The 27,586-nt window shown below is 35.7% G+C and overlaps 1 protein-coding gene across 1 annotated transcript in view; it reads left to right on the forward strand.

Moving 5' to 3' along the window:
• Col4a5 (collagen type IV alpha 5 chain) overlaps positions 1-27,586 on the forward strand; it is a 203,090-nt gene that overhangs the window by 54,978 nt on the left and 120,526 nt on the right. The window contains exons 2-9 of the mRNA XM_050123992.1: positions 6,041-6,100; positions 9,714-9,803; positions 16,841-16,885; positions 21,812-21,856; positions 21,938-22,000; positions 24,429-24,482; positions 24,804-24,830; positions 26,876-26,956. Coding sequence (XP_049979949.1) covers positions 6,041-6,100; positions 9,714-9,803; positions 16,841-16,885; positions 21,812-21,856; positions 21,938-22,000; positions 24,429-24,482; positions 24,804-24,830; positions 26,876-26,956 — 465 coding nt within the window. The remainder of the gene's footprint in view (positions 1-6,040; positions 6,101-9,713; positions 9,804-16,840; positions 16,886-21,811; positions 21,857-21,937; positions 22,001-24,428; positions 24,483-24,803; positions 24,831-26,875; positions 26,957-27,586) is intronic.

Consider the following 27,586-nt stretch of genomic DNA (forward strand, 5'->3'; position numbering starts at 1 on the left):
AATATTATTTGTAATGATGTTGTGAAAAGTCACATATAAGATGTTTTTACAGACATTACTCTACTTCTCTTGGATATATGCCTAAGAACGGAATAGTTTGGAATTCCAGGTGGTTGTGAGCCTCTGTCATGGGTGCTGGCAACTAAACTCTGAACCTCTTCAAAAGCAGAAAGTTCATTTAACTGTTTAGTCCTTTAGATGAATTTCTACGTGGAACTGACTAAGCAAAAATCAAGAATATGTATTCCAATGTTTTCTTTTAATTTTTATAATTTTACCTTTCAATATGTTTCCCATTTGAAGAAAAAAAACATTCATATGGAGTCATAAAAGACCCAGGATGGCCAAATACAATCCTGGACAAAAAGAACAATGCTGGAGAGAATACCATTCCAGATCTCAAGATGTATCACAGAACCTTTGCAATTAAAACAATAGTGTACTGACAAAAAGAGATGCATAGACCAATGGAATAAACTTAAACAGATAGATTTTAAACACTTTATATTTGTCAGAGATGTCAAAAATATATGCCGAAGAAAATCATCTCCCACCAACAGTGCTGGGAAAAGTATATGTCTGTGAACTTTAGGGAGAGTAGGGAGGAGTATATGGGATAGTTTAGAGGGAGAAAAGAGAAGGGAAACATGTTGTAATTAAGTTTTAATCTAGAAGATTACAAATAAAAGTGTACTCTTAATAAATAAAACCTGAATGTCACGTGCAGAATGAAATTAGACCTGTATTTATCTTCATATTCAAAAACTAATACCAAATGGACCACCGACCTCAACTTGAAACTTGGAACACTGAAACTGTTAGCAGAAACTATCCTATGTGATATTGGTATAAGAAAGGACCTCCTGAGTAAGACTCCATTTACCCAAGAATTAAAGCCCAAAAAATGATAACTGGAACTTCTGCACAGCTAAAGAAACAATCAACCAGGTGAAGCAGAAGCCCACAGAGTGGGAGAGACTTTTCCAGCTGCATGTCTGACAGAAGCTGAATATTCAGAATATATAAAGACCTAAGAAAAAATAAACAGTCAAACAAACAAATATGACCCTTTCAAAAATGGGCCCGACCTGAAAAGAGAGGTCTCAAAGGACAAACCAAATAGCAGTGAAACATCTCAAAAAATTCCCATTGTACCTAGCCAATGGGGAAAAGAAGTCAAAAGAAGGCTGAAATTTTGCCTTACCCCAGTCAGAGTGGTAAAGATCAACAAAATAACTGACAACAAATGCTGAATCGAATTGGAGGGGAGAACACTTACTCACTGCTGGTGGGGTTGCAAATTGGTCCAGTCACTCTGGAAATCAGTGTGGAGAATCATGAAAAATGTAAAAATAAATCTAGCCTATGACTCAGAAATACCACTCCTTGGCATGTGGTCAAGTGAACCAATATCGTATTCCACAGATACTTGCTCAGTCGTGTTCATTTTTGCTGTATTCAAAATAGCTAAAAAAAATGAAAATGTGGTACATATCTACTATGGAAAACTATTCAGTTATGAATAAAAATGAAATCATAAATCATTTTCAGATAAATGGATAGAACTAGAAAAGATCATATTGAATGAAATAACAGACCTAGAAAGACAAATGACACATGTTCTATCTTAGCTGAGGTTCCTAATTCCAAATCTTAACGTGAAAAGATAATCTGATTTCTTTTTCCCGTGTCTAAAAGTAGTGGCTTGAGTGATAAATGCCCCCCCACAGACTGATATTTGAACATTGGCTCCCATTTGGTAGCTCTGCTTGGGAGGGTGTTGGAGGTATATAAGAAATAGAAAATGCACTCTATGTTTAGACTTGGGTCTTACCCTCAAGATATCTCATTATCTAGATACAAATGTTTCAATCTGCAAAGGACAAAAATGCCCATAACATTTCAGGTACTATCCTAATCTATGTTTTTATTTTTATATTTTAAGATCTAAAAGTATTACCTTCTATACTTAATGCCATATACTACATGATTAGTTATTTTTTGAACAATAAATCTTGGAGCAGTTCCATACTGTTTTAATTATTATAGTTACATACAATTTTATTATGTATTTTAACATGGGGTAATAGAAACCTTCTTTGATTTTTATTTTGACATTTTCTCACAGAATAAAAACTAAAAACATTGCTATAGATTAGTGATTTTCATGCATTAACAATCATCTGTGCTGTTGGAGAAACAAACTTGCGCCCTCGGTATTGAGAAGATGAAGCTAGGATTGATGGCTCTGCTCCCTTGCTATCACTTGGGAGGCTGACGTGAGAGCAGAGCCAGTTCATGCTCGTCTGGGCTATAAACTGTCTCATCAAGAAGCTAACTAACCACATTTTCCTATCATACTTTCCGTGTGGACTTACAAAGTCTTTTAAACTGAGATACGCAATGGTTCTTTTATCTCACTATTTGCCTCACCCAAATTTGTCTTTAATCATGTTGCTTGCTGTAATGATTTTTTCCTAGTTTAGAAAGATTTTCTGACTACCTTCCACGTGATATTAATAATTCTCAGCCTCAAGGCAACTAGCTTTATTAACTCTCATAACCATGGATACCAGTCACTTTCTTTTACTTGGTGAATCTACAGAGTGAAATGGTCCTATCCATGACTGGCTTTTTCTAAAGGAGAAACAAGCCCTAGAGTGTGGAGTCAACTTATCAATGGTCTCAGAACGATTCACTTGCTACAGAAACATCGGAGAATATTTCTTGAGTGTTATTACTTTTTCATTACTGCTGTAGTATTGTTCCACTTAGTTTTAATTACATTTTTATTTGTTTATGGCAAGATTCTTAAAAAAACTAGATTGCAAATTTCTTAAAGGCAGCAAGCACCCAGGTCTCCATATTTTGTGCCAGTCATAGTTATACCATTGTGTTTTGGATTTATTAGGCACCTTGTCGATATGAATAGCTACTGCTTAAAAATGGAAAGCTCCTCCACCTAATGAGATGTCTGATTAGGGCCGTTCCCTTGTCTGCATGGAAAGTGCCACCTAGTGGTTGGTGTGTATTACAATGAGTTGGCTTTTATGGTGGTCTTTTTTTTTTTTCAAACCCCATGAGTAACAGAGTCGTTTTTATAGCCTATTTGGTATATATAGATTATAATTAAAATTTTAAATTAAATTCAAACAAATTTTCTATATTCCTAAGTGTTTTAAGGAGAATTATCTTTAAAATATACTTCATGTTAGTTGATAAAGATATTTAATATGATGAAATCATTAATCTTGAGAAACATTGCATATACAAGAATATAAAACTTTATTTCCTCATAAATTATATTTTAAGAGTTATGTACTATTGTTAGATATTTCGAAGGAAAAGTATATGTCTCATGGAAGTAATTTTTTTTAGTAAAAGAATTCTATTAGGCTGGTTTTGCATTATTTTCAATTTTGGAATCTGTATTTTGGGGACGATCTCTTAATTCAAATGTCTGAAAATGCAAAAGATGTAATTTTATTTCTAACAAAATCTCATGTGCATGCTACTTTAATTTAGATCCACTTCCTGATGTCAAACATTAGTCTCATGTTAGTAGCCATTGTGCATTAGCATTGCTCTGTTCCTCTATGATGATGCAATTAACTGTTGACAGTATGCACGGTCTAATCCAGGTGTTAGGACTGTTGACAGTATGCACAGTCTGACCCAGGTGTTAGGACTGTTGACAGTATGCACAGTTTAATCCAGGTGTTAGGACTGTTGACAGTATGCACAGTCTGACCCAGGTGTTAGGACTGTTGACAGTATGCACAGTTTAATCCAGCTGTTAGGACTGTTGACAGTATGCACGGTCTAATCCAGGTGTTAGGACTGTTGACTATTCTTTTCTCAAGAATTTGTGAATGTGTGGTTTCTAAATTTTGTAAATTCATAGTTTAGAATCAATAATTCATCTTTGCATAAGCCAGAATTAGGTATCTTGTGTTAGCTTCTGTTCCTGAACTTACTGTTTTGTATGGGTTTATTTATATTTATATCTTTGTGCCTAACAAGTTTTCTTGTCTTCACTAGTAACACTTCTCATTTGAAGGATGATTAAGCCTATATGAAACTCTTAGAGTTAAAATGTAGTTAACATGTAATCCCCAAAACAGAGTGTATTCTAAGTACCTGTGAATAGTAGTAATGATTGTATAACTAATATGCCTTGTATTATTATGATAAATACCATGGCCAAAAGCAACTTGCAGAGGAGTGGGTTTATGTTGATTTCATGACCCAGTCACTGTCAGTCATTGAGGGAAGTCCGAACAGGAACTCAAGGCAGGAACCTGGAGGCAGGAACTGAATTAGAAGCCCCGGAGGAGCGCTGCTTACTAGCTTGTTCTTGTGGCTTGCTCAGCCTGCTTTCCTATACAACTCATGAGCACCTGCTGGGGGTGGCACTTTTCACAGTGGACTGGGCCCTCCCAAATCAATCATTATGAAAAAATAATTCTCCATAGGGTTTCCTTCAGTGGTTATTTTCTCAGTTTCGAGTTCCCCCTTTTCCAAATGATTCTTGCCTGCGTCAAGTTGACCAAAAGCTATCTGGCACACAACAGATTTAAGTTGAAGTATCAGAGTACACTTTTACTGGAACACACTCACAGTGGGAGGTATGCTTCTATCATGAGACCATTTTAGCTTTCTTTTAGAATCAAGAAAACAGGTTTCAACAGGATGCTGTCTTCTATTTTGAGCAGTAGTCAGTTGATAAGGGTTTCGGGAGGTTCTTCAGGAATGACTAGAAAAAGGAAAACTTGGAAGACAAGACAGGAGGCTGGCTTACTTGTTAAACCATGGGCTATGAAGATGGAACAGTGATTAACGATGTTTTATATTTTTCTTTTACAAATGTTTTCAGTAGTTGGTTTGACAAAATGTGTTTTGCTTTCTTATACATCAACACGGTGTTGTCTGTATATATTATTCCAATTATTATTAGTTTTTCTAAGCATTTCAGCTTGACAGTAATATAACAGATAGTTCTGGATGTTAGATGTCGCTTACTCTTTTCCCATTCTCTATATGTTTTTATATTAGAGAAATATATTTCTCTGGCTTCAGGACATCACTCCCTAGTGTAGTTAAATTTAATTGTTAGTAATGATTCAGAGAATCTAGACTTTGTGGTAAACTCGGAAAGGTTAAAAAATCGAGCTATTATTGATGAAAAAGCAGGAGCAAGGGAAAAAAGGAGGTAAAATACAGCATTACATGTTTTATGATCCTTGTGTGATTACTTATGAATGCCAGGAAACAAGCTGACTTCAAGTGGTAGCTAGTCTTGGCTAGTTTCCAAGGTCATTTGCTGATACAGATTGAGAAGTAATTTGTTACAAATGATCTTAGGATAAAAAGTAAGGTGCTCCTACAGCCTGGGCAAGGACAAACCATACCAACCAGAATGTTATACGAATTTTCTTTCCATTTTAGCATATTTAAAAAAGATATTCAGCTGGGCATTGTGATGCTCACAGTTAGTCCTGTCACTCAGCAGGCAGAGGTAGTGGAATCTCTGTGAGTTCAAGACGAGCCTGGTCTACACCTTAAGTTCCAGGGCGGCCAGGGCTATGTAGAGAGACCATGTCTCAAAAAGAAGAAAATAAAAAAGATAGTTCTCGACAAGTAAAGGAGATGGCTATTAAACCCAGCAACTTGATTTTTATTCCTGAAACTTATATAGTAACCACTTCATGTTAATTTTTTTTACCACCACACTCATGCTACAACATGCATGCACCCACCCACCCACCCCCACATACAAATGAATGTAAAATGTAAAAGATATTTATTAGTTTAAAATTATAGAACTTCCATTTGATCATTGTTAAAAAGGAAGTTAAAAGGGACGTGCATATAACAAAAGCTTGAATATATATATAAAATGCCATTGCCGTTTGTATATATCCTTTCAGATTTTTTTCTTGTATTGAGTCTACAAGTCTGAATTGCTTAATCCAGTTAAGTTCTAAGTCATATTTGCTTTCAAGTTTGTATTCAATGATTTCTCCTTCTCCTCCTGTAGGCCTGCCATGGATGTTCTCCTGGATCAAAATGTGACTGTAGTGGTATAAAGGGGGAAAAGGTATGTTCTAAGTAAAACCATCAAATCCTGTTTATGAATGGATTTAGGCTTTTGTCAGCACACAAATAAATACAATGAATTCTACTGCATTGCAGGGGAACTTATAAAGATGAGACTGTATGTAGGATCAGCAAACGTCCTCCATAAGACACCGTATAATAAATATTTTAGGCTTCGTACATAGAAGTTCTGTTAAATTTTAGGTTTTTTCTTTGTTTTTTGTTTTGTTTTGTTTTGTTTTTGCTGGGAATTGTATCCAGGGCTTTACACAAGATAAGCAAACAGTCTCCAACTGTGACACATCCCTGGTTCCTAAAAGTAAAAACTCCAAACAATAACAAAACCCACAAGAGCTATTGAACATTGACCCAAAAATCTTAGGGGGTAGCAGGGGAAAGGACAAGTAAATGAGAAGAAAACAGGGAGTAGGAATTGGGGAGAATCAACAAAATGAAATATAGATGAAAATCCTTTCTAGAAACCTTTTACTTTACCAGTGAATTGGGTTTGTTTTGTTTTAAAATAGAGTCTCTTTATGTAGTCCAAGCTGGCTCGGAGCTCACTAAGTGGGTCAGGATAACCTTGAATTCACAAATAACAAGGCTCTGCCTCCCAAGTCCTGAGACTGAAGGTGTGAGGCATCATACCCAGCCTTACAGGGATTTTTAAAAATTTAATAATAATACTAAGAAGAAATCCTAGCTCTTAGTCCAGTCCGAATATGCCTCAGATGACATTTAACTTCAGGGTTTTTTTTTTTCCAGCCTTGTATGTCAGTAACGGATATCAAAATTAGAAATTTAAAATAGGATAATGAATTGCAGAATTGTACTAGCAGACAGAGAGAGATCTTCCATTATTACTCTTCCTTCTTCGTAACTCAATAAACTTGTTTAAATGAGTAAAATGACTGGATATTGCTAATTATATATGAGGAAAAGTTAGAGACTGTATCTTTAGTGAACATCCCCATTAGTTATAGAAGTATTCATTAGCATAATAAGAGGTGTTGAAGGTCCTGGTGGCTTTAAGTTCATTTATTTATTTTATTAAATCTTATTTTCAAGTCCCATTCTGCCCTGTAATACACTGCCTTCTAACAGAACAGCTATTAAGAGTTGCTGAATGCTGTTCTACATAACACTTATGTGGGGAACATGTTTAAGGGAGTAGCTTTGCAAAAAGAATGTTTTATATAGTGTCAAAATATTAAAAGGAGTTCATTTGGGATCATAAGGGAAGGAAGAAAGTGAAAGGGACCATCTTTTGAAAGAAAAGAAGCATATAGTGAATTTCCATGTATGTAGTTATTACTGCTTAGTTCTCTCAGTCTGCAAGATGAAGGATGGCTAAATGCTTACAAAGCCTCATAGTCACGGTTAATCAGTCAATTAACCTTTTTAAACTGGTAAGCTGGGTTGTGCTCTGTGGTAGAGGGCTTGGCTTGTGTTTGTGAAGCTGGCGGTTTGATATCAGCGCACGAAAAATAAATTAGACTGTCACAAAATGGTTTCCTTTTGTATAATTTGCCAAAATCTGAATTTTTACCTTTTTCTGGATTTGAATTAAAAATATTTGCTAAAAATTTTGTGTAACCCATTAAGGAAGTTCATTTATCGAATAGATTGTTTCCTGAATATTTGTTCTTTTGTACACTAAGAATCCAAAGTTGAAGAAGCCATGATGGTTTCCATGCAGGGCTAAAGGAGAAGGTGGTGTCCAGCATAATATCTGACCAAAGCAGATGAGCAGATGTGGTAGAAAGACAATGGGGTGTTCTATATATCAAGTTTACATTAGGAAAAATTAGAAAACTTCTCCTTGTCATGAATTCACACATAAAATGGGAATAACAATTTTACTTTGTCTTGTCATGGAGAGTGGCAAGTGAAGTAAAACTTGGAAGGAGTTTTAAGAATCTGGCAAAGGAAAAACACTCAATACAAGCAAACTATTTTTACGGTCATTGAGCTTGAAGTGCCAGTGGAAATCCTTGAGATTTGCTATTAAGAACTTACCTTTACTATTTTCGACTTCCCAGGGAAAGAGAGAAGTCAATGGCACAATCTAGAGTAATACTAATATTTAAAAGATAACAAAGGGTGAAAAATACTACTTGACGAAGAATTTTTAAAACTCCAAACATGGGCATTCAGGATAAGTCAGGATTATTTTTACTTTTTGATTTTTTTAAAAATGTTTTACAGTTTGACTTTCAGAAATAGGCATACCATTTCATGTTCAGTCTATGAATGTGTGAAAATTATACTCAAACCTATAATGGTTTAAAAGGAGTAAATGAATACCTAGGAAGCAAAGGTAGTCACACAACTACCTTTAACGTTTCTTATTATTCATTTTATAAATTAGGTGGAAAACCCTACATTTAGCTCATTCTTGCACAGGAAACATATATATATATATGTATATATATTCACTTTAGCAAATATTCTACCTTTGAAAGTCTCAGAATTGCTCTTCTAATTCTTCTTGCTACTATATATTATCTGCTTTTCTTGAGTCCTGTGATAACGTGAGGGAATTTCAGGATATAACATTAAAAAGGTATAATATCTTAATTGATACAAACATAATTAAGCATCCTCCCTTAAAAATTTTGCTTGTGCATACATATACATATATGTATATACCAAAAATCATTAGAGAAAAAGAGCCTATCAATTTGAGAGTGGAGGGGATGAGAGGGTTGAAAAGGTGGACACCAGATGGAGGGAACAAAGGGAAAGGTCTAAATGACGTAATTCAATTTCAATTAAAAATGCATATCATTTTTAAAAATTAATTTTTAAATTTGTGTTTGTGTATGTGCACACGTGCATGTCACAGTGTCTGAGTGGAGGTCAGATGACAACTTTCAGGAGTTGTCTTTCTTTCCACTCTATGGTTCCTGGGGATTGAACTCAGTCAGATCATTAGGCCTGGTGGCAGGTGCCTTTACCTGCCTAGCCACCGTACTAGCCAGCATCCTCTATTTTCAGCCTTTGCTTTATTCTTCTTTATACTTCTAGCCCAGGTAGCACTTTGGCTTTGAAAATATACATTGCTGTGCACATGGCGTACTCGGTGCTTTTAACAGAGCTGTTTTCTAAATACCAGCTAAAATCCAAACATGCAGCTGTTTTGTACTTAGGGAAACAGACTGAATCTAGATTTTTTTCCTTCTCATTTTTCTATCTGAGTGGGATGTTTGATCAGAGTTTTAGTCCTAGTTCTGCTAGTAACAGACCATTCAACAATCTGAGATAATATAGCTCTTAAAATGGTGAAAATCTTATTTTTCCCTCTTCTTTATAATTGAGTTGTGATTAAAACTCTTGCTATTGTATCCTCATTTTATGTCTGATACTGTTTAATTCTTCAAGTAGTAAAGAGGTTACATTTACTATATATTATATACATTTTGGATGATTTATGTTTTTCTGCTCACGTCTTCTGGATTTGTCCATATTAGTAGATACTGTGGACATATAGTATCAGTATATTATGTTACATTCATATGGCAGTCATTTGAACTTTCTGAAATTCAACTATGCTTGTATTTAAAAGTTCACAAATGACTTTCCTTTACATTCTTCTATATGTTCAATTATAGGGAGAACGAGGATTTCCAGGTTTGGAAGGCCATCCAGGTCTGCCAGGATTTCCAGGTCCAGAAGGACCTGCAGGACCTCCGGGACAAAAGGTATATTTGTTTCCATAGCAACCAACCACCATAAATGTCAAACAAACTGCCAGTCCAACTAAAAGCTCACTGAATTGTAATAAGAAATTACTGCTTAAACCAAACAACAGAATTAAAGAGACAATTGTTTTCTGTACACTTTATATATCATAGAATTTGTTTTGTAAATGTTTTTAATTGAAATAGATTGCATTTCTTTTTCTCCTGGTTTTCCTCCCTCAAGCTCCTCCGAACTGCCCTCCCTCAAGCTGCTCCCATAGCCCCACGTTCTAAAGTTGATGGCCACTTTTCTTTATTATTGTTACATATGCATACATATGTATGTCTGTGTATGTGCACACAAACATACATGCAACCTACTGAATCTGTTTCTGTTATTTCTATGCATATGGTTTCAGGACAGACCACTCTCACCGAACAGCTAACAGGGGGGTTCATCCCTGGGAGAGGCCAGTAGTTCTTTGTAAAGGACTGGGACCCCATAAAATTGTCCCATACTGATATTATGGCAGTCTTGACTGTTTCACAGCAAACTTCTTGGTATTCTGGCTCCTAGACTCTTTCCATCCCCTCTTCTGTGATGTCCCATGAGCCATAGATGCAGGAATGGTTATGTAGGGCTGGGCTCCCCACAATGCACTAATTTCCTCCCTTGATCCCTCTGACCAGTTGAAGTTTTCTATGATGTGCCCCATTTGCTGTGGTGAGATGCTCTTTGGGGGAATTTTTCAGCCACATTTATTCAGGAAGGGTGGCTCTTCACCTTAGTGAGGGCTTTTGTTTGTTTGTTTTGTAATTTGGACATTACTACCAAATTCAGATTGTTTTTTGAAGACGTTATTTGTTGTATACGGCCTTTGGAATTGTTACATTAAACTTCTCCTGGGGAGAGGCAAATAAACTTCTTCTCACCCCAGGTGGGCACCAATAACAGACCAAAGTAGGATTTAGCCAAATTCCAAGTTGCTGACAAGGACTTTATTGGGCTTGCTAACTGAACATGAGTAAGGGATTGCTTATAAAAGTGTGGGTAACTCTAAAAGAGATGTGTCGTGGATAATGATCTCCTGGAGGCTGCTGTTGACTACCACTTTGAATCAGCCTCCTAACTTTCTGTGTACTCTGCCATCTCCCTGGATCAATTGCAGCTGCTGGGTGGGGGAGGGTCAATAGCTGGACTCTATCTATCAGAGTGTTAAAGCTCCATTATCACTATCATAGACCATGTAGGTTAGTTAGGCTTCTCTCTCTCTCTCTCTCTCTCTCTCTCTCTCTCTCTCTCTCTCTCACACACACACACACACACACACACACACACACACTCACACACACACACACCCTCGTGAGTAAGGGTAGCATCTTTATGTGTATGTTAAGATGGGGTAGTAGGAAAGATAACAGTGAGTCTTGAGACTGAGAGAAGTATCTTTTAGTTTATAGTGGTTCTTTTGACTTAGTGCTCTTTTCTATCTGTATTAGATAGAGTGATGTATGTATATCCAGTTGCTCAAAAAGCAAAATTTGACTTAATGACATTTTCCTTCTAGCTTTATTATTGCATATAATGAAGCTGTAGCATATCATTAGAGGAGTAAGAAAATCAAATGGATATCACCAGGTAGTTGTACAAAATGGAGGAAACTTAAGTGCATGGAGATTTTTTTTAAAAATATTTATTTATTTATTATGTATACAATATTCTGTCTGTGTGTATGCCTGAAGGCCAGAAGAGGGCGCCAGACCTCTTTACAGATGGTTATGAGCCACCATGTGGTTGCTGGGAATTGAACTCCAGACCTTTGGAAGAGCAGGCAATGCTCTTAACCACTGAGCCATCTCTCCAGCCCCCCACATTTTNCAGACCTCTTTACAGATGGTTGTGAGCCACCATGTGGTTGCTGGGAATTGAACTCAGGACCTTTGGAAGAGCAGGCAATGCTCTTAACCACTGAGCCATCTCTCCAGCCCGACATGGAGATTTTTATATATATTTAGTTATAGCCGAAGTTAGATGTTGAGAGAATGATGGAGTGATTGTGAGGAGGTAGTTTTGTGGCATTCAGCAGTAAGTGGGACCTGTGCTGAAATTCACTGGATAGAACGTGAACACCAAGGAAATACCAAGCCTCGAAATGACTGTATAGAATTTTGTAGATGGGCCATTCAACTGAGTTTCCTAGGTGCTATAACACAGCAAGAGCAGCAGGATGATGCTTGCCACCCAGGAATGGCAAAGAAATAGCACAGAGATCTAAAAGCAACAAAGATGATGGAATCGGGCACTAATATAGAAGCACAGCTAAAGCCTCCCCCTTCTCAACACACGGGAACATAAGCACAGCTTTGGGAAACTGAAGTGGGAACACAAATTGATTAATTTTTCCGCTTTGTTATGGAATTGGGTGTGTTGAAATAGAATGTAATTTGAATTATAGAAAAAAACTACATTTTTAACATTTGTGTTTATCTGGGATCAAGGTCAGAGTTTCTTGCATGCCATCCAAATTAAGAGTAAATATTTGTGTTTCATTAAAGTAAGTTATATTAAAATTATTTTGAAATAATTTAGCATTAACTGAGGCTGTTTAGTGTTAGTATAATAGCTTATGAAGATGTGTTTCTATACAGATAAAGTCTGGAGAGCATTCTAATCTTTGGTGCAAGTCGTTTTCATTATTTATAAAGTGAGAATATATACTGCAGTCTAAACATCTTAGATTCTACATCCAAAATATACTTTTTGTGTGGTTGGCTATTTGGGTGTTTGTAAAGCGAAAAAATATAGAATTATGCTTCATTGATATACTCCAGTTTATGAAAGAATAAACTTGTAAAATAAACCAGGCACATAGCTTAGTTGGTTAGAGTATGGTCCTGAGATACATACATACATACATAAAACAATACATGTATATATATATGCATGTGTATAAATGTATATAGAATATATATGTAATGTTGCAAAAGAGTTCTTTATTGAATAAAATGTGGTTCCTGTTTGATGGGTATTATATTCATTTTATTCAAGATAAATATAGTGTATACAAAATCCTCTTTTCCATCTATGTTCATTGGTCCCTGTGTATATACCCATACTTTCATCCCCTTTATTTTTAAAATAAGATGTCATGTTTAGTTTTTAGTTTGTTTTTTCTTATAGCAGTGTACTCAGAACATGTTAGTTTCACTACACTTAATTTCATTGTGTGTATATATGTTATAATGTCATATATATGTTATAATGTCATAACCAGTTCCCTATATATTATGCAGTTTTCAATAGTTTGCTGCTGTAAACCTAACTGCTAAGATGTAAAACTTTGATTTACTCTTTTTGTATCAATAAGCATGAATCTGTAAGATAAATTATGAGAAGTGAGTTCCTGGATCACTGGACACGGATACACACACACACACACACACAATCTTGCCTGCATATGTATGCACCTGTGATTTTTTTTTTACAGATCTTACCAGATTACCATTTGTCAGCTATATATAATTTACCTTTGATTCAAAATCAAAAAAGAAGCTACATTTCCATCCAGCTTTATCACCATTACTGTGAAACGTTCCCATTTGTCAGTATGGTAGGAGGGTGATCTGTCAGTGTACTTTCAGCTTGCGTTTCTCTTTCTATGAGGAAGAATATGCTTCTCCCAGATAGAGGTGTCACTTGTTTTTTCTATGACCGATATACTCATAACATTTCCTTTTTTTTTTCTGGTGGAGTTTTGGTAATTTCCTATTTTGCCGAGCTATTTGTTAGTAAGATTATTTCTGTGCACATACTGTGAGTTGCATTATTTTCCCCTTTGTCCTTGGTTTTGCTGGGTATGTGCATGAAAGCATATACATTTGTAAGTCTCTGTTTCTCAAAGATCCTTTTCTTAAGTCATATATATGGATTTCTAGCTGAACAAATCTTGAACACTTTAAGGTTATATATACCTTACTTCTCAAAGATTTTCTTTCAGTATGTCAATTTATTTTTTACCCGTGGGATCCGTCCTGGTATCTTTTTCTCCACTCATTTCCAATGCCATCATCATTATGCAGGAGTCATCCCTGTTTTGTCGTTTTATTTATCATGATTTCAATTGTGTGAAGCCAGCCACTTCTAAAAATAATAAGCTAAAAATTATTAAAATTAATGATTTATTAGTTTTAAAGAACTTATTAAAATATACTGCTATACTTGTTTCATATTATTCTTAGTTATTGTTAAGTTCTTACAATGTCTATACATTTTGCTATATCTGTGTTTTGGTTTGTTGCTGTGTTCTGTGACTCTCTCGTACATTGAGTTTAATTTCAAATTTTATTTCTTTCTCTCAGTGTGCCTATGTCTGTCCCTGAGTGTGTGTTTGTGGGTGGGTGGGTAGAGGGGGCTCACAGTTCAAAACATTTTAGTGAAGGCCCTTTGCAGACAGCATGGGTGTTGACCTTACCAAGATGGAAGCTTTTAAGAGGGTGGCTCTGGTAACCATCTTGAGTGCTGACCTCAGCAAGATTGTAGCCACCATGAGACATATTTTCAAGGTCCATTTTGTTCTCTGTCTCCTTGCTTATAGATGGCCACAATTTAATATCAATATCTCCAGATTGAGGCAATACACTCTACATGCAAAGAAATTAGCTTCCAGTCTTGGGTAAGGGGGAAATAAAGAAAAGGAAAGGAAAGAAATGAAAGGAGAAGAAAAGGGCACTGGAGAGACGACTTGGTGGTTAAGAGCACTGTTCTTCAGGGGAACTGGTTTCAATTCCGAACACCTACATGGCAACTCACAACTGTTTATATATTCAGGATCAAAAACCTTCTCAAAGACATACATTTAGGAAAAGCAACAAGAAAATAAACATAAATAAAAGCCAGGTGATTGTGGTGCACACCTTTAATCAAAGCACTTGGGGGCAAATGCAGGCTGATCTCTGGGAGTTCGAGGCCAGCCTGATGGCAGGCAGGGAAGGTGTCATATTTCCAAACATTTTCATAACTGCACTTAGCACTGCACTCTTTTACATTTAATTTTACTTTTATTTAAGAGTGTTTCCCGTTGTGTAGGACTTAGTTTAATTTCAAATTCTTAAAGATTTTTTAATAATTTATTTAACTTTATTTTACGTGCAGTGGTGTGAATGTGTCAGATTACCCTGTGTACATGGAAAAAATATACAGCATACATAAGTTTGGGTACTTCCCAGTTTCAGGTACCTATGTGGGATTTTATAAATTATCCTTTTTGGATAAAGAGTGGCTTCTGTATACCAAATTCATATGAACTTCCTTTCTGATCATCTTCCAGTATTGTTTATTCAAATCTAAGACTCAAACTATTTTAATAATTGAAACTATGCTCCACTTTCATATCTGACTGGTGGAGGGTCCACTCATTTCTTTCTTTTTACATTTCTTTATCCTCAAAGATATTGCTGAGTATTTTTCCATATAAACTTTACAGCTGCTATCTAAATCTATTTTCATTGTACAAAATTTCTAATAAAAATTTGTGGTTTACTTTTGAAATGTTGAATTCCTTTATTTAACAACATGGAATTTCTTTTTTTACTTATTTGTCTGTGAACTTCACAAGTGTTTTAAACTTTTCCTCTTATAAATCTTGTGCATTTTCTTGTTAAATTCACTACAAAATACTTTGTTTTACCATGTATAGGTGGGATATTTTCTCCTATTAAGTCTCCTAAAGTGGTCCTATAACAAGGCTGTTGAGTTTTTAATGTTAGCTTTTTATATAATTGTAAACTCATCATATTGTTATAGTAGTTTAAATACCTTGGTTTTCAGGCATACAGTCATATCATTTGCAAATCGTGGCTTTATCTCCTCCGTTGTAATGTTCTCCTTTTGAATGTAGTGCTAGGGATTGAGCTCAGGGCCTTGCAGGTTTTAGGCAAATGCCCTATCCAGATGTAACCTCAGCTCCATTCTTTCCCACTCTTTCTTGTTTTGTTTTAAAATAGTCTTACTCTGTGGTCTACCTGTCCTGGAACTCTGTATGTAGATAATGCTGGCCTCAAACTTGTGGCCATTTTCTTGCATTAGGCTCTTGAGTGTTGAGATGATAGATATCCTCCATAACTTCTAGCATTCCAATTTTCTTTTCTAAAATTATTCCTCTCTTTTAACCTTGCTGCTTGATCTAACTGGTGCATTGTTGAAGGATTCTTGTCTTATTTCTGCCTACAGTAAGCAGGCATAAAATATTTATTGAACAAGAGGTCTTCTAGTTATTTTAACTGGGAATCGGAATTCATTTAATCTTCTTGTAACTGCATCTGCTTTGGAATGAGTATATCATTAAACTTTTAAAAAGGAGAATGTTTCATGGAGACTTATGGTCTTTTCATTAAGAATATCCATATCTTTGCTGCCAGAACCTGTGGATATGCTGCTTTACATCAAATATTAGTTTTTCTTTATTAAAAATTTAAAAGAAAATCCTTAACAAAAAATTCACTGAGGTTAGATTTAAAAATGTCAGTGAACAGGCATGACTTGAAATGGTTAGGGAGTATTTGCCAGAAGTAGAGAGCGGAATCTGGAAGAGCGAATTCATGATTGTTAAGCTCTGCCAGTAGAAGGTGCTTTCTGAAATAAATGAAAAGATAAAAGCAGAAATTCAAGAACAGCACGTACAACTGCAGCTTAAATATGCCATAGAAATTGTCAAAATTTTGAGGTTGTCTTCCTTCCTTTCTTTTTTTTATTGCACAAATGATTTGGGAAATAGCTGCATTGCTAGCTTATCTTCTTTTTCTTGTGTGCCTTGCATACAACTTTATGCATGTAAAACTTCTTCATGTCAGCACTTTCCCCAGTAAAATAATGACTTTTCTTGATGTTGTTCATATAATTTATGAGTGTGTTTACTCTTAATAATAAACCTTCTTTGGGTGTATGATTTTAACACAAACTTTCAGATATTTTTACAAAGTTTAAGGCTGCTATAATGGAGAATTAGTCATTTGATGACTGATTTGAAGGACAAAAGTACTAAACATACTGTGTTTTTCAGGGTGATGATGGAATTCCTGGGCCAGCAGGACCAAAAGGAATCCGGGTAAGCAATAGGCAGTGTATGGTAAATGCTTTGTTGATGTCAACAGATAAAAACACGCGAAATGATAGGAGACAACAATGATAAACTAGTTATTGTTGTACACACATATAAATATATTAGATACAACATGTTGAATCTATTTAGTGTTGCTTTTATGTGTACTAATGTTTACTATTTCAAGGCTGACCAGTTGTTACTGAATAATCAATTAGAAAGCTCTTCCCTGGGGCTCATTAAGTCACCCTCTCTCAAAAGTAATTAATTATCTATAGTTTTTCCTTGGTCTAAGACCGGGGACCTGTGAAATTTTCCCTATTCATGTTAGCGTATTTTTGTCTGAGTCACAATTGAAGGGTAATATCCTTTCTTGTGGGGAAGTCAAGGAAGCAGGGGTTTGAAGCAACTGATCACATCACTTTCACAATGGAAAGCCAAAATCAACCAGCATACTGTGCCCCTTTTACTTTCTCTATCATATCTAGTCCAGGATCCCCTTCCCAGTGAACGATCCTGAGCACAATTAAAATGGATCTTCACATACCAACTAATGTAATCAAGATAATCTTCACAGGCATGTCCAGATAGCTGTTTCTCTGGTAATTATAGATTCTGTCAGGTTGACAACTAAAATAAAAACATTACAACTTTACTCCTTCTAAGCTTGACATCTAAACCCGTCACTTTTAAGCCATAACTTTCCATGCCTTGCTCTCATAGACCCATGAGAATGCTATAATGTAAAATGCGTTCAATCCAACATCTAAAGTCCCCATAGTCCTCAGTGTCTTAACTGTGAGCATCTGTAAAATAAAAAAAAAAAGGTATATACTTCCAGCATAATATTGGCACAGAGTAAATACCCCTATTCTAAATTAGAAGAACTCAGACATAGCCACAAATAATCACTTCAACATAAAACAAAATCAAACAGAACAAACATCAAATCCTGCAGCTTCAAGTCCAAACTCTGGGATTTGTAGTCTCATCAGCTGGAGTCCAAACCACTTGATCCGCCCCATGCATTCAATTCTGCCCCCTGAAGCACACATCTAGTCTTTCTAGGCTGGCTTAGTTCTATGCCCACAGCTTTCCTTGGCAGCTGTCTGTTATTCCTGGTATCTCCACTATTCTGTTGTCTTAGCTGTAACTTATGGTTTACCTTTACAACTTCACACACTGGCCTCTTAGGGCTTCTTTGCAGGAACTTCATCCACACCACAAATCCTCTGGCCTTACATTCTTTTTCAAGCTTCCATGTCTCTCAAATGAGCTACATTGCCAAGTTCTACTGCTAGCTCTTGAAGGACCTCTGGTGACTGGAGTTTTGCCTTCAGGACACCTTTTCTTTTGTCCCGATGCAATGTATGATGCTTGTTTTCAGTAGTTCTGACCTTTGTAACAATTATAGCTATGTTACCAATACTAAACTGAATTCTCTCCTGCATTGAAATGTCCTTTGCCAAACAAGTTAACCCATTATCTTGAAATTTATCTTCAATCGACTTTTAATAAGCAGCATAGAGGCAGATTGTTAGCCAAAATATCACATGAATGGCCTCTAGCCCAGTTGCTAATTAGAGTCCTTTTTTACTCTGACATCTCAATGACCAGTCTCCACTTTACACATTCCCCGCCCCCCTTCCCCCCCAGTGTTCTTGTCTTCCAAGTTCCCAGCAGAAAAGGCTTTATCCTCTGATTATAGCATTCAGGGACTTTTCCAAGTCACTATTTTAACTCTTCCACATTCTTCCTGAAAACCAGCTCTAAAGGCCTGAGAACTGCATGGTCAGTTTTATTCCAACAATGGTTCTAATTCTAGTTACCAATGTCTGTCTTAATTCTTTTACTGTTGCTATGAAAAAATTCCCTATAAAGCCAACTTAAGGGAGAAGGGGTTTATTCTGACTTACAGTTCATGAGTTCAAACTTTCCATCATGATGGACAATAAGAGTTTTTAACAGTTGGTCACATCACTTTTCCAATCAGCTGCAGAACATGGTGAATACATTCATACTAGTGTAAAGCTTACTTTCTCCATTTTATCCAGTTCAGAATCCCCTGCTTAAGGTAAATGCCAACAATTTCGATGTCTTCCTACATCAATTGATGTAATCAAGATAATCCTCCACAGACATGCCATCTCCCAGGTGATTCTAGACTCTGTCAAGTTGACAGCTAATGCCTACCTTTCTTCAGTGCTGGTATGCATATGGCTGGTTTTAGAATTATAGAATACTGAGGCCTGGCTTAATTCCAGCATTTGGGAGGCAGAGGCAGGCAGATTTATGAACTAAAGACCAGCCTGGTCTATAGAGTGAGTTCTAGGAAAGGCAGAGTTATGCAGAGAAACCGCCTCAAAACCCCCAAAGAGAATAATAAGAAAAATTAGAGGATAGTGGTTTATTACCAATAGTGGTGATTTTTTCAAAGACAAGATCTATTTTCTCTGACCTTCAGTTTCTTCACTGCAAAAGGTAAAGGGTATATCTCCAAGGTCTCTTTTAGCTCCAAACTTCTGTTTATAGAATAATATCTCTTACTTTGACTATTAGGTGCCTGCTCATATATGAATTATTATTACAGCCCCAAAATATTGTAATTCTTTGCTAGTCAAACATTTAGATAAATAAATCTTGCACAAAATATCAAAAATATTCCATTGGCTGCATAATTTTTTAGTGCCATGTGGTATCCCAGATTGGTACATCGTATATGTAATATTAGCAGTTGGAATACTAAGAACAAGAAGATTGTTTTGAGTTCCAGGCCAGCATTTTGTACAGAATTGGGAATTTGTCTCCAAAAAATTCAAAACCAAAATAAAAAAAACTATGTAAATTTCTTAAGTGGTATTTATGACTGCTGTGGATACAGTATGGGAAAAAATAAGAAAGTCGAAACCTTTAGTTTAATTTGTCAGGTATAACTGATTTTTGTAGTAAATATATATATATATGCACATATATACAGTTAAAGCTCTTTATAATACTAACACTGTATCTCTCAATAGCCATTTATAGCTACTGCATGATACATACTGCATACTGTGGAAACTAAAAAGAATTAATCATTCTACTAATGGTTGCTTCTAGATAGCTGGGAGGTGTTCAATTAGACCCCGTTCCGGTTTCTGAAGTATAACTTTAGAAGTGCTTGATATGGTAGCCGTATCTTTAGGTCTCAGCTTACAGACTACTTTTATCTTGTTGTTCTTTATTTCTCTTGTTTTCAAGACAAGGTTTCCTCTGTGTAACAGCCCTGGCTGTCCTGGAACTTGATTTGTAGACCAGGGTGGTCTCAAACTCATAGATATGCACCTGCCTCTGCTTCCCAAGTGGTGGTATTAAAGGCGTGTGCCACCACCATCTGGTATTGTAAAAAAAAAAAAAAAAAAAAAAAACAAAAACAGTGCTCAAGAGAAAGACACCATGCAACAGAGTTCACTTGGAGGCGTTATTAGTGCAAAGGGAAGATAAAAGGGTGAGGGAGGAGGGGAGACCACCCTCTGGGGACAGGAGTGTCAGAAAAGAAAAGAAGAGAGAGATTGCTTTTGTGTGTAGAAGAATATGTGTGTAGAGGGAGAAATAGAAAGAGAGCGATGGGAGGTGGGCGGGGCCTTTTAAAAGGGAACTTTGTGAACGTGCACAGGAGGAGCTCTTAGTGGCTACACCTAAGGACATATACCCCAGGGTCAGGTCAGTACAGGTATCTGAATGCTAACAGCCGACTCAAATTACTCTTGATGTGCAGTTTAAAAGTGAAAAAGATTACGTTTAGACAAATGCAGAGAGCACACAATAGATTCAACTTCCTTGTGCTTAGTTTTGTCTTCAAAACAATGGAACATTTTGACATTTTGTCTCTAAACAAGCACTATTTATGCAAATATTTTAAAGCAAATCCCTCACATCTTTCACTTTGCTACTGAAAACTTCAGCGTGCCTCAGTACCGATTAGCTACTCTATTCTTGCTTTACGGTAACAATTTGTAGATTATTTTTAAGTCAGTCCCAATTTCCTCAGGCCACCATTTTAGCTGGAATGTTAATAAATGAATGAACTGTTCGAACAACTACTTGAAGTAGTGTTCAAGGAAGGATTTTTTGAGGGTTTTTTTTTTCATTAAAATACATTTGATTTAATGTTTCAGTTAATTGTAGTTATTACTTTTTTGAGATAAGGTCTTACTCTGTAGACTTGGACTTAATTAATCTCACACACAGTGCTGAGAACACTGCATATTATTTTTTTGAACCCCATTTTGTCCCATTTTTGACCTGGTAGGAGTCTATTCAAGTTTGATTCCTGCCCATATGTTTTTACCGAAGTCACTGGTCACTGTGACTTTCTTGCTTTCCGGCATACAGTCTATCAGAAACGTCTTCTGCTCATTTTGTTCAAACCTTGCTGTAATGGTGCTGCAGTCACAAACCTTAAATATCATATTGTGTTTCCTAATTTGTAGTGTGCCCCTGGGATACAGACATAGAAGTGAGTTGTTAGGTTAAAGGTTATATGCATGTCAGTTTTGGTAGCTCTTTCCAAATATTCTGCCATAACACTTGAGTCTGTGTTTACAGTACTGATGAGAGTACTGTTTTCCGTATATCCTCGCCAACAGAAACAGTTGTCAAGTTGGATTGTGCCAGTCCTGAAAGGGAAATTTAATTGAAAGATGTTTGAGGTTAGTTACATTAATGTCCTCAGCGGAAGATCCATTTGTTAGCCTCTCATCTCCTAGTAAATTCATTATTCACAGATCTGAAGGAATTTTGTGTTAAGACAGACATTTCCTCCATGCCTCTAGTTTTCTGTAAAAGGGATTTTCAAAACATCTCAAGGAAAGAGCTCTTCTGTGGTTATTGAAACAACAGTGGTTGGTAATAGCCTCGTCACTACCTCAAGGGATTTACTTATTGTTATAGGGTCCTCCTGGACTTCCAGGATTTCCGGGGACACCAGGTCTTCCGGTAAGTATGATTTTGATTATTGTAAGATCTTCTGAAAGATAATTAAGGAATGCTATAAGTGTGTTGTATACCTTTTTAAAGGGAATGCCAGGCCATGATGGAGCTCCAGGACCTCAAGGTATCCCTGGATGCAACGGAACAAAGGTGAGGTTTATTGAGCTTAATTGTGGACAGTATGTGGATCATACTAGATTTAAAAGTCTGAAAAGCGATAAAGTGACTTTGTGTCTAAGTCAGCCTTTTCAGTATAGTAGATTAATTTATTTCAGCCTGTCTAACTAGTGGCAATAGTGCATTGGATTAGAGGTTACTTACAAAACCTTCATGTAAAGTAGTTTGGATATTAAAAGTGAATTAGGATATATGTGTTTCACATACTATAGAAGTTGCTATAAATAATACTTGGTAATATCGTTTATTAATTTTGCCTTACAAATAGATGCTGTCTATATTTTGAATAGTCTATGTTTTGAGTTTAAAAATTTTATGGAATGTTATTTATACAGTGGAGGAAGGGGCTCATGTATGCTGTGGAACACACTTGGAGGTAGAGGACAACTTACGCGGGTTGATTATTTCCTTCCATCATGTGGGATGTGGGTATCAAATTCCAACTGTCTGGGTCTTAGCAGAAAACTAAACTTCTACTGAACCATCTCACTGACTCATGCTTTATTTTTCTTAACTTCCTTAGCTGTCACCGGGAAAACTACAAGTTTTTCATCAGCAAAAATGATTCACTTAACTGCAGAAGAATTTGTTAGATAATGGCACTTTTCTTGTTTTGAGTCAAAAATTTGACATTAATATACAGCAATAGAGAGAGGAAAATTTGCTCTTCTTGTAAAATGATATATTGTGGCCTCCTTTTTTCTTGTTTTGCATTTCCTTTTACATAAATGCACTATTTATTTTTTAAAGCATTTTCTGTTTTCTGCATAATATTTATAAAACTACATCTACCCTATATATTTTTAATGAAGACATATGCCGTATTTTTACATTAGGGTATATACTTTTTGCATTACAATGAACATGTTTTCTGAGAACCTTTAAAACATACACAAAACCAACACAATAATTTTCAACCTTAGTATTTCCCAGGTCTCTTTAATGATTGCCAATAGTAACATATTTTTCTTGACACAGAATCTCACTATGTAGCCTTGGCTAGCCTCAAACTTACAGCAATCCACCTGTCTCTGCCTCCCAAGTTCTGGAACTAAATGTGCACCATGTGTGCCCTAACACTTATATTTTTTAATTTATAGATTTATTTGTAAGGCAAATATCAATAGTTAAGAGATTTATTTGTGTTCTTCATTCTAGTTCAGGCAGTCTTTGATGATAAGGTCAGTATTAGTTATGACAATAAACAATTTCATGAGGAAGTAAACTACTTTCTTGTCCCTGTTCTGGTGGAACAACTATGTTTTTGTTTCTTTGTTTTTTAAGTGTGGGTGGGTGTGGGGGATGGGACGTATGTATTGCCAGCATGCCTTATGCAACAAGAGAACCAGTACTCAAAGCTTTAAAGAGGAAAGCCAAACGCATGTGCAGGTATATATTGTATAATTAAAGATATCTTTTTTTCCCTTTCACAAAATAGTTCTTTCCAATATCTAACAATTAATTTATGTTTTAGGGCAGGCATCATTTATGTAATAAGTTTTATATAAATTAAATAATTTTGTTGTACATACTTTCAGATTAGAATTTTCTTACATTTCTCACTAGGTATGTAAAATATGAATGCTGCATCCACGATGTATGGGTTCTTTTTCTTTAATGTTTTCTAAACTTGATATGTACACTCATTCCTTTCTCTTTGGACCTATTTTTTTCCATGTGTAAAAGGTGATACAGAGAAAGCCATTGATACTCAAAAGCACAAAGGTGTAGTAATTTTCCCATTTTAAACCTTCTGACAGGTTTGTTCCCAGAATTGCTATAGCATACATGGGTATTTGGAAAGAATTTGCATTGGTGTTCTTCTCCCTCTATTTTAACTGCTTTCTAAACTAAATGTCTATATTGGTACTTTACACCAGTGAATGAGAAAAAATGGGTACCTAAAACTGTAATGGCCTGCAATTGCTAGAAATGTTGTTTCTGCCTTCTTGGTGATATTAATAGCCTTCTTCTTTGCAATCTTTTCCTTTTTACAAAAATAATTTGAACTAGTTTACAATAAAAGAAAATGAAGTGATAGCTTTGGAATAAGAAGGTATACAACACATGGTTAGGAAATTGGGGCAAATCATTAACTATTAAATGTGACAATAATCAGAAATCTTCGCTGTGATGGTGTCAAAATAGAGTTTTGGAAAGCAAATGACTATGGTAGAGTTTTTCCTTTAGTTTCGGTTGGGGAAGATGAGTAGGGCTAAAAGTATCTCGGTAGGCTGAATTGCTACAGATAGTTGATTCTGAAATAATTGGGAAGTTGATGCTAATGAATTTTTGGTAATCTGGTATGTTTCAAATGGCATTTGAAGAGAGTCATTGTTTGCTTATACAGTTATTTACTCTTTCTTCATTCTCTATACTCTTTGTTTTTAATGCCTTCTAGGGAGAGCGTGGATTTCCAGGCAGTCCTGGGTTTCCTGGCTTACAAGGTCCTCCAGTAAGTTCTAAAATTCAGAATTAAAATGAACTCAAGATGTAACAGAAAAGGTGTGAATACAAAGTTTGTTCATATGGAACAAATCACATATTTAAAGTAGCAAACTAGAGTATTTTAAAAAACGAAGTGGTTTAAAGGATTTAAGCCATGGATTCTATGCTAGGTGATAGAAATCTTACCTATAAGAATCCTATAATATAAAATATTATGAAATTGCCCCTTAGAAGTTTATTCAGATTATTTTCCTTTTGTATAGCATGTATTCTTTTGTTTACCCCTGCCCAATTTGTATAAAAGTCCCTTCTTTCTTTTTAATAATAGGGACCTCCTGGGATCCCAGGTATGAAGGTAAGCATTCATGCTAATAAGATAAACAGTTTAAATAAAATATGTAGAAAGTCTATAGTCTCTGCCTCCAAATGGGTATATATAGAAGTTATGCAGGTATACATGGAGAAACTATCTTTAATTAGTATACTATGTAATGTTCTATACTGACATTCTTGAAAATGTATGTGTTGTGCTCAAATCTTTCTTTTCTGCCACCTTTAGACTTTGTCGTATTGTACTTTGATAGGATTAGCCATTGGTTCTCTCTAGAAATGTGTATATTCTTTATCTCTAGCTTCTGTAACACTCTAGTTTCATAGTTTTTTTCTGCACCTGAGAGTTCTGTAACCTTCAGTACAAACTCATTGTATTATGTCTAGCAGTCATCAAGAAACTGGCCTGACTCTTCCTTCTCCTCTATGACTCGTGACATTAATAATGTCTGCAGTATTTATTAATGATGATGTAGTTATAGCAAGCCATGCCTTGTTAACCCTCAAATAACCCTGCCCAATCCATTAAATCCCCATATATATAAATTTTGTGTCAGTACATTGCATGGCTTTTAAGTTGTGTTTTTATTAATTCTTGAAAATATATACATTCAACATGTTTTGTTTATATTTAGCCCCCACTCTTCCAGGTCCACCTCCACCTTCTCATACTCCATGTCCTCCCTTTTTCCCATAGTCCATTGAGTTCAATTTGTGCTGTCTATATTCTCATGGCTATAGGTCCATCTACTGAAGCATGATCACCCTGTCAGGAGCCATACCCTTAAAGATAATTGATTCTCCCTCCTCCAGCTTCCATCTGCTATCAATAACTTCTCAGATGGGGGAGGGGTTTCATGAGACCCACCTCCCTCCATGCTGCAATGTTGACTGGCTTAATCTTGTGCAGGCAACCACAGATACCGTGAATTGCATTATGTCCAGAAGATACTGTTTGTTTTGTCCTTGACTTCTAATGCTTGTAATTTTTCTGACCTCTTTCCATGGTTCCCTAAATCTTAGGAAGAGAAATGTGATACACATTTCGTCATTTCCTTAATGTTTATTCTCTGTACTTTGATCAGTTGTGAGTTTCTGCATTAACCATTCTCCAGCACACAAAGAAATTTCTCTCCTGAGATCTAAGGGTTGAATGGATGAGATCTAATAGGTAGAGACAGATGAATTTAGTGGGCAGTGTGATACTCTGTCCATTTGATAAAATTATAGTACTGGGTCTACTCACTGATGCCTATGAGCTTCCCAGCAATGGACTCTTGGCCAGATTTACACTACCAGGCATGAGTTTCCTATTGTGTGTGGAGTGAGCCTTAAAACTAATTAGAGATCAGCCAGATACTCCATAACAGTAATGCTGTTATCTTGTCATGCTGGGTATTATTGTAGCAACAGCCTTATCTTAAGTCACCTGGATCACTAGTACCACTGGTCTGAAATTACCTCATTTGAAAACATAAAATTATTATTTTTTATACCAGACATCATGAATGCTAGATAAGCACTCTGTCACTGAGTCAGTACAGCATTTAGCTACTTGTGGCAATGACACTTATCCTGCAGGCTGAGACCTACTCATTCCTTTCACATGTTACTCTTCTTTCATTACCTAGCTAACTCTCTATATTACATATCCATCACTATGCCATTTGGTTTTACTTTAGAGACTGTGAGAGAACTACTATCTTGTTATACTTGCTGTGGTTTATTTTTCCCCATTATGTTGTTAGCCAAATGAAAAAAGAGGCTCTACTTTCTTTATTCCTAAGTACCCAAAACCTAACACAATTTTGCACAAATATTTTATATCTAATACATATTTTTAATTAACGAATATCTAAACATGTCACAAACTTGTAATAAATTCACAGTACTTCAGTATAGGCTACTCCTTAAGTTACTTTTCAAAGGTAAATTTGTTCATGAAATTATCAGTGTGCTTAATCTTTCACTGCATTTATATGCTAAAATGAACCCTCAGGTTTCTATTTATGATCTTGCTGATTTTCATGTATAATAACGATTATAACTCACATTGTTGGTTTCTTTTAGGGGGATCCAGGTAGTATAATCATGACATCACTGCCAGGACCAAAGGGTAATCAAGGATATCCAGGTCCTCCTGGAATACAAGTAAGCATATAGGGATTTTCTTCCTTGCTGCATGATTAAATCAGAAGATTGTGCAAGTCCTTCGGTACTCCCTGTTATAGTTATACAAATTAGCATCTGAAGTTTACAAGGCATCAATGTATTCTATAAAAAACAGCGTGAGACAGAGAGGTTTTAACAAGCCATATTTGCATTTGTTTATCTTTATATCCATGGTCCATGGATATTAGTGTATGTGCCAGTAGAGTTTAGCATCAAAAATAACTTCCTAGATTTTTCTTATGCTATAGATAGCAGTAGAATCCACTTTAAGTGTGGTTTTCAACAAATAAAACTCATTGATCTTTCTCAAGATATAAAAAACGTCATTTGTATTAGTATCACTTATGCATGATCATACTTTGAAGACTGGAGGAGTGCAATTTATGTAAATATCAGGTCTAATCTTACAAAAAGATTGTTGATTTATAGATAATATACAGAAAACCAACAAAGGCTTTTCAGTATATTTAGACAAGGAAGTGCTTTCTAGTTTAGGAGAATCAATCCCTTTACCAAAAATACAAACCAGGAGATTTTGCTATTTGATCACCAAAGTACAATGTTGGTTTTTTTTTTTTTCGTTTTTCTATTTTCATTCTTTACCTGACA

The sequence above is a fragment of the Alexandromys fortis genome, unplaced genomic scaffold (assembly GCF_014885135.2).
Source record: "Alexandromys fortis isolate MF-2015 unplaced genomic scaffold, M_Fortis_MF-2015_v1.1 scaffold_195, whole genome shotgun sequence".
NCBI lineage: Eukaryota > Metazoa > Chordata > Mammalia > Rodentia > Cricetidae > Alexandromys > Alexandromys fortis.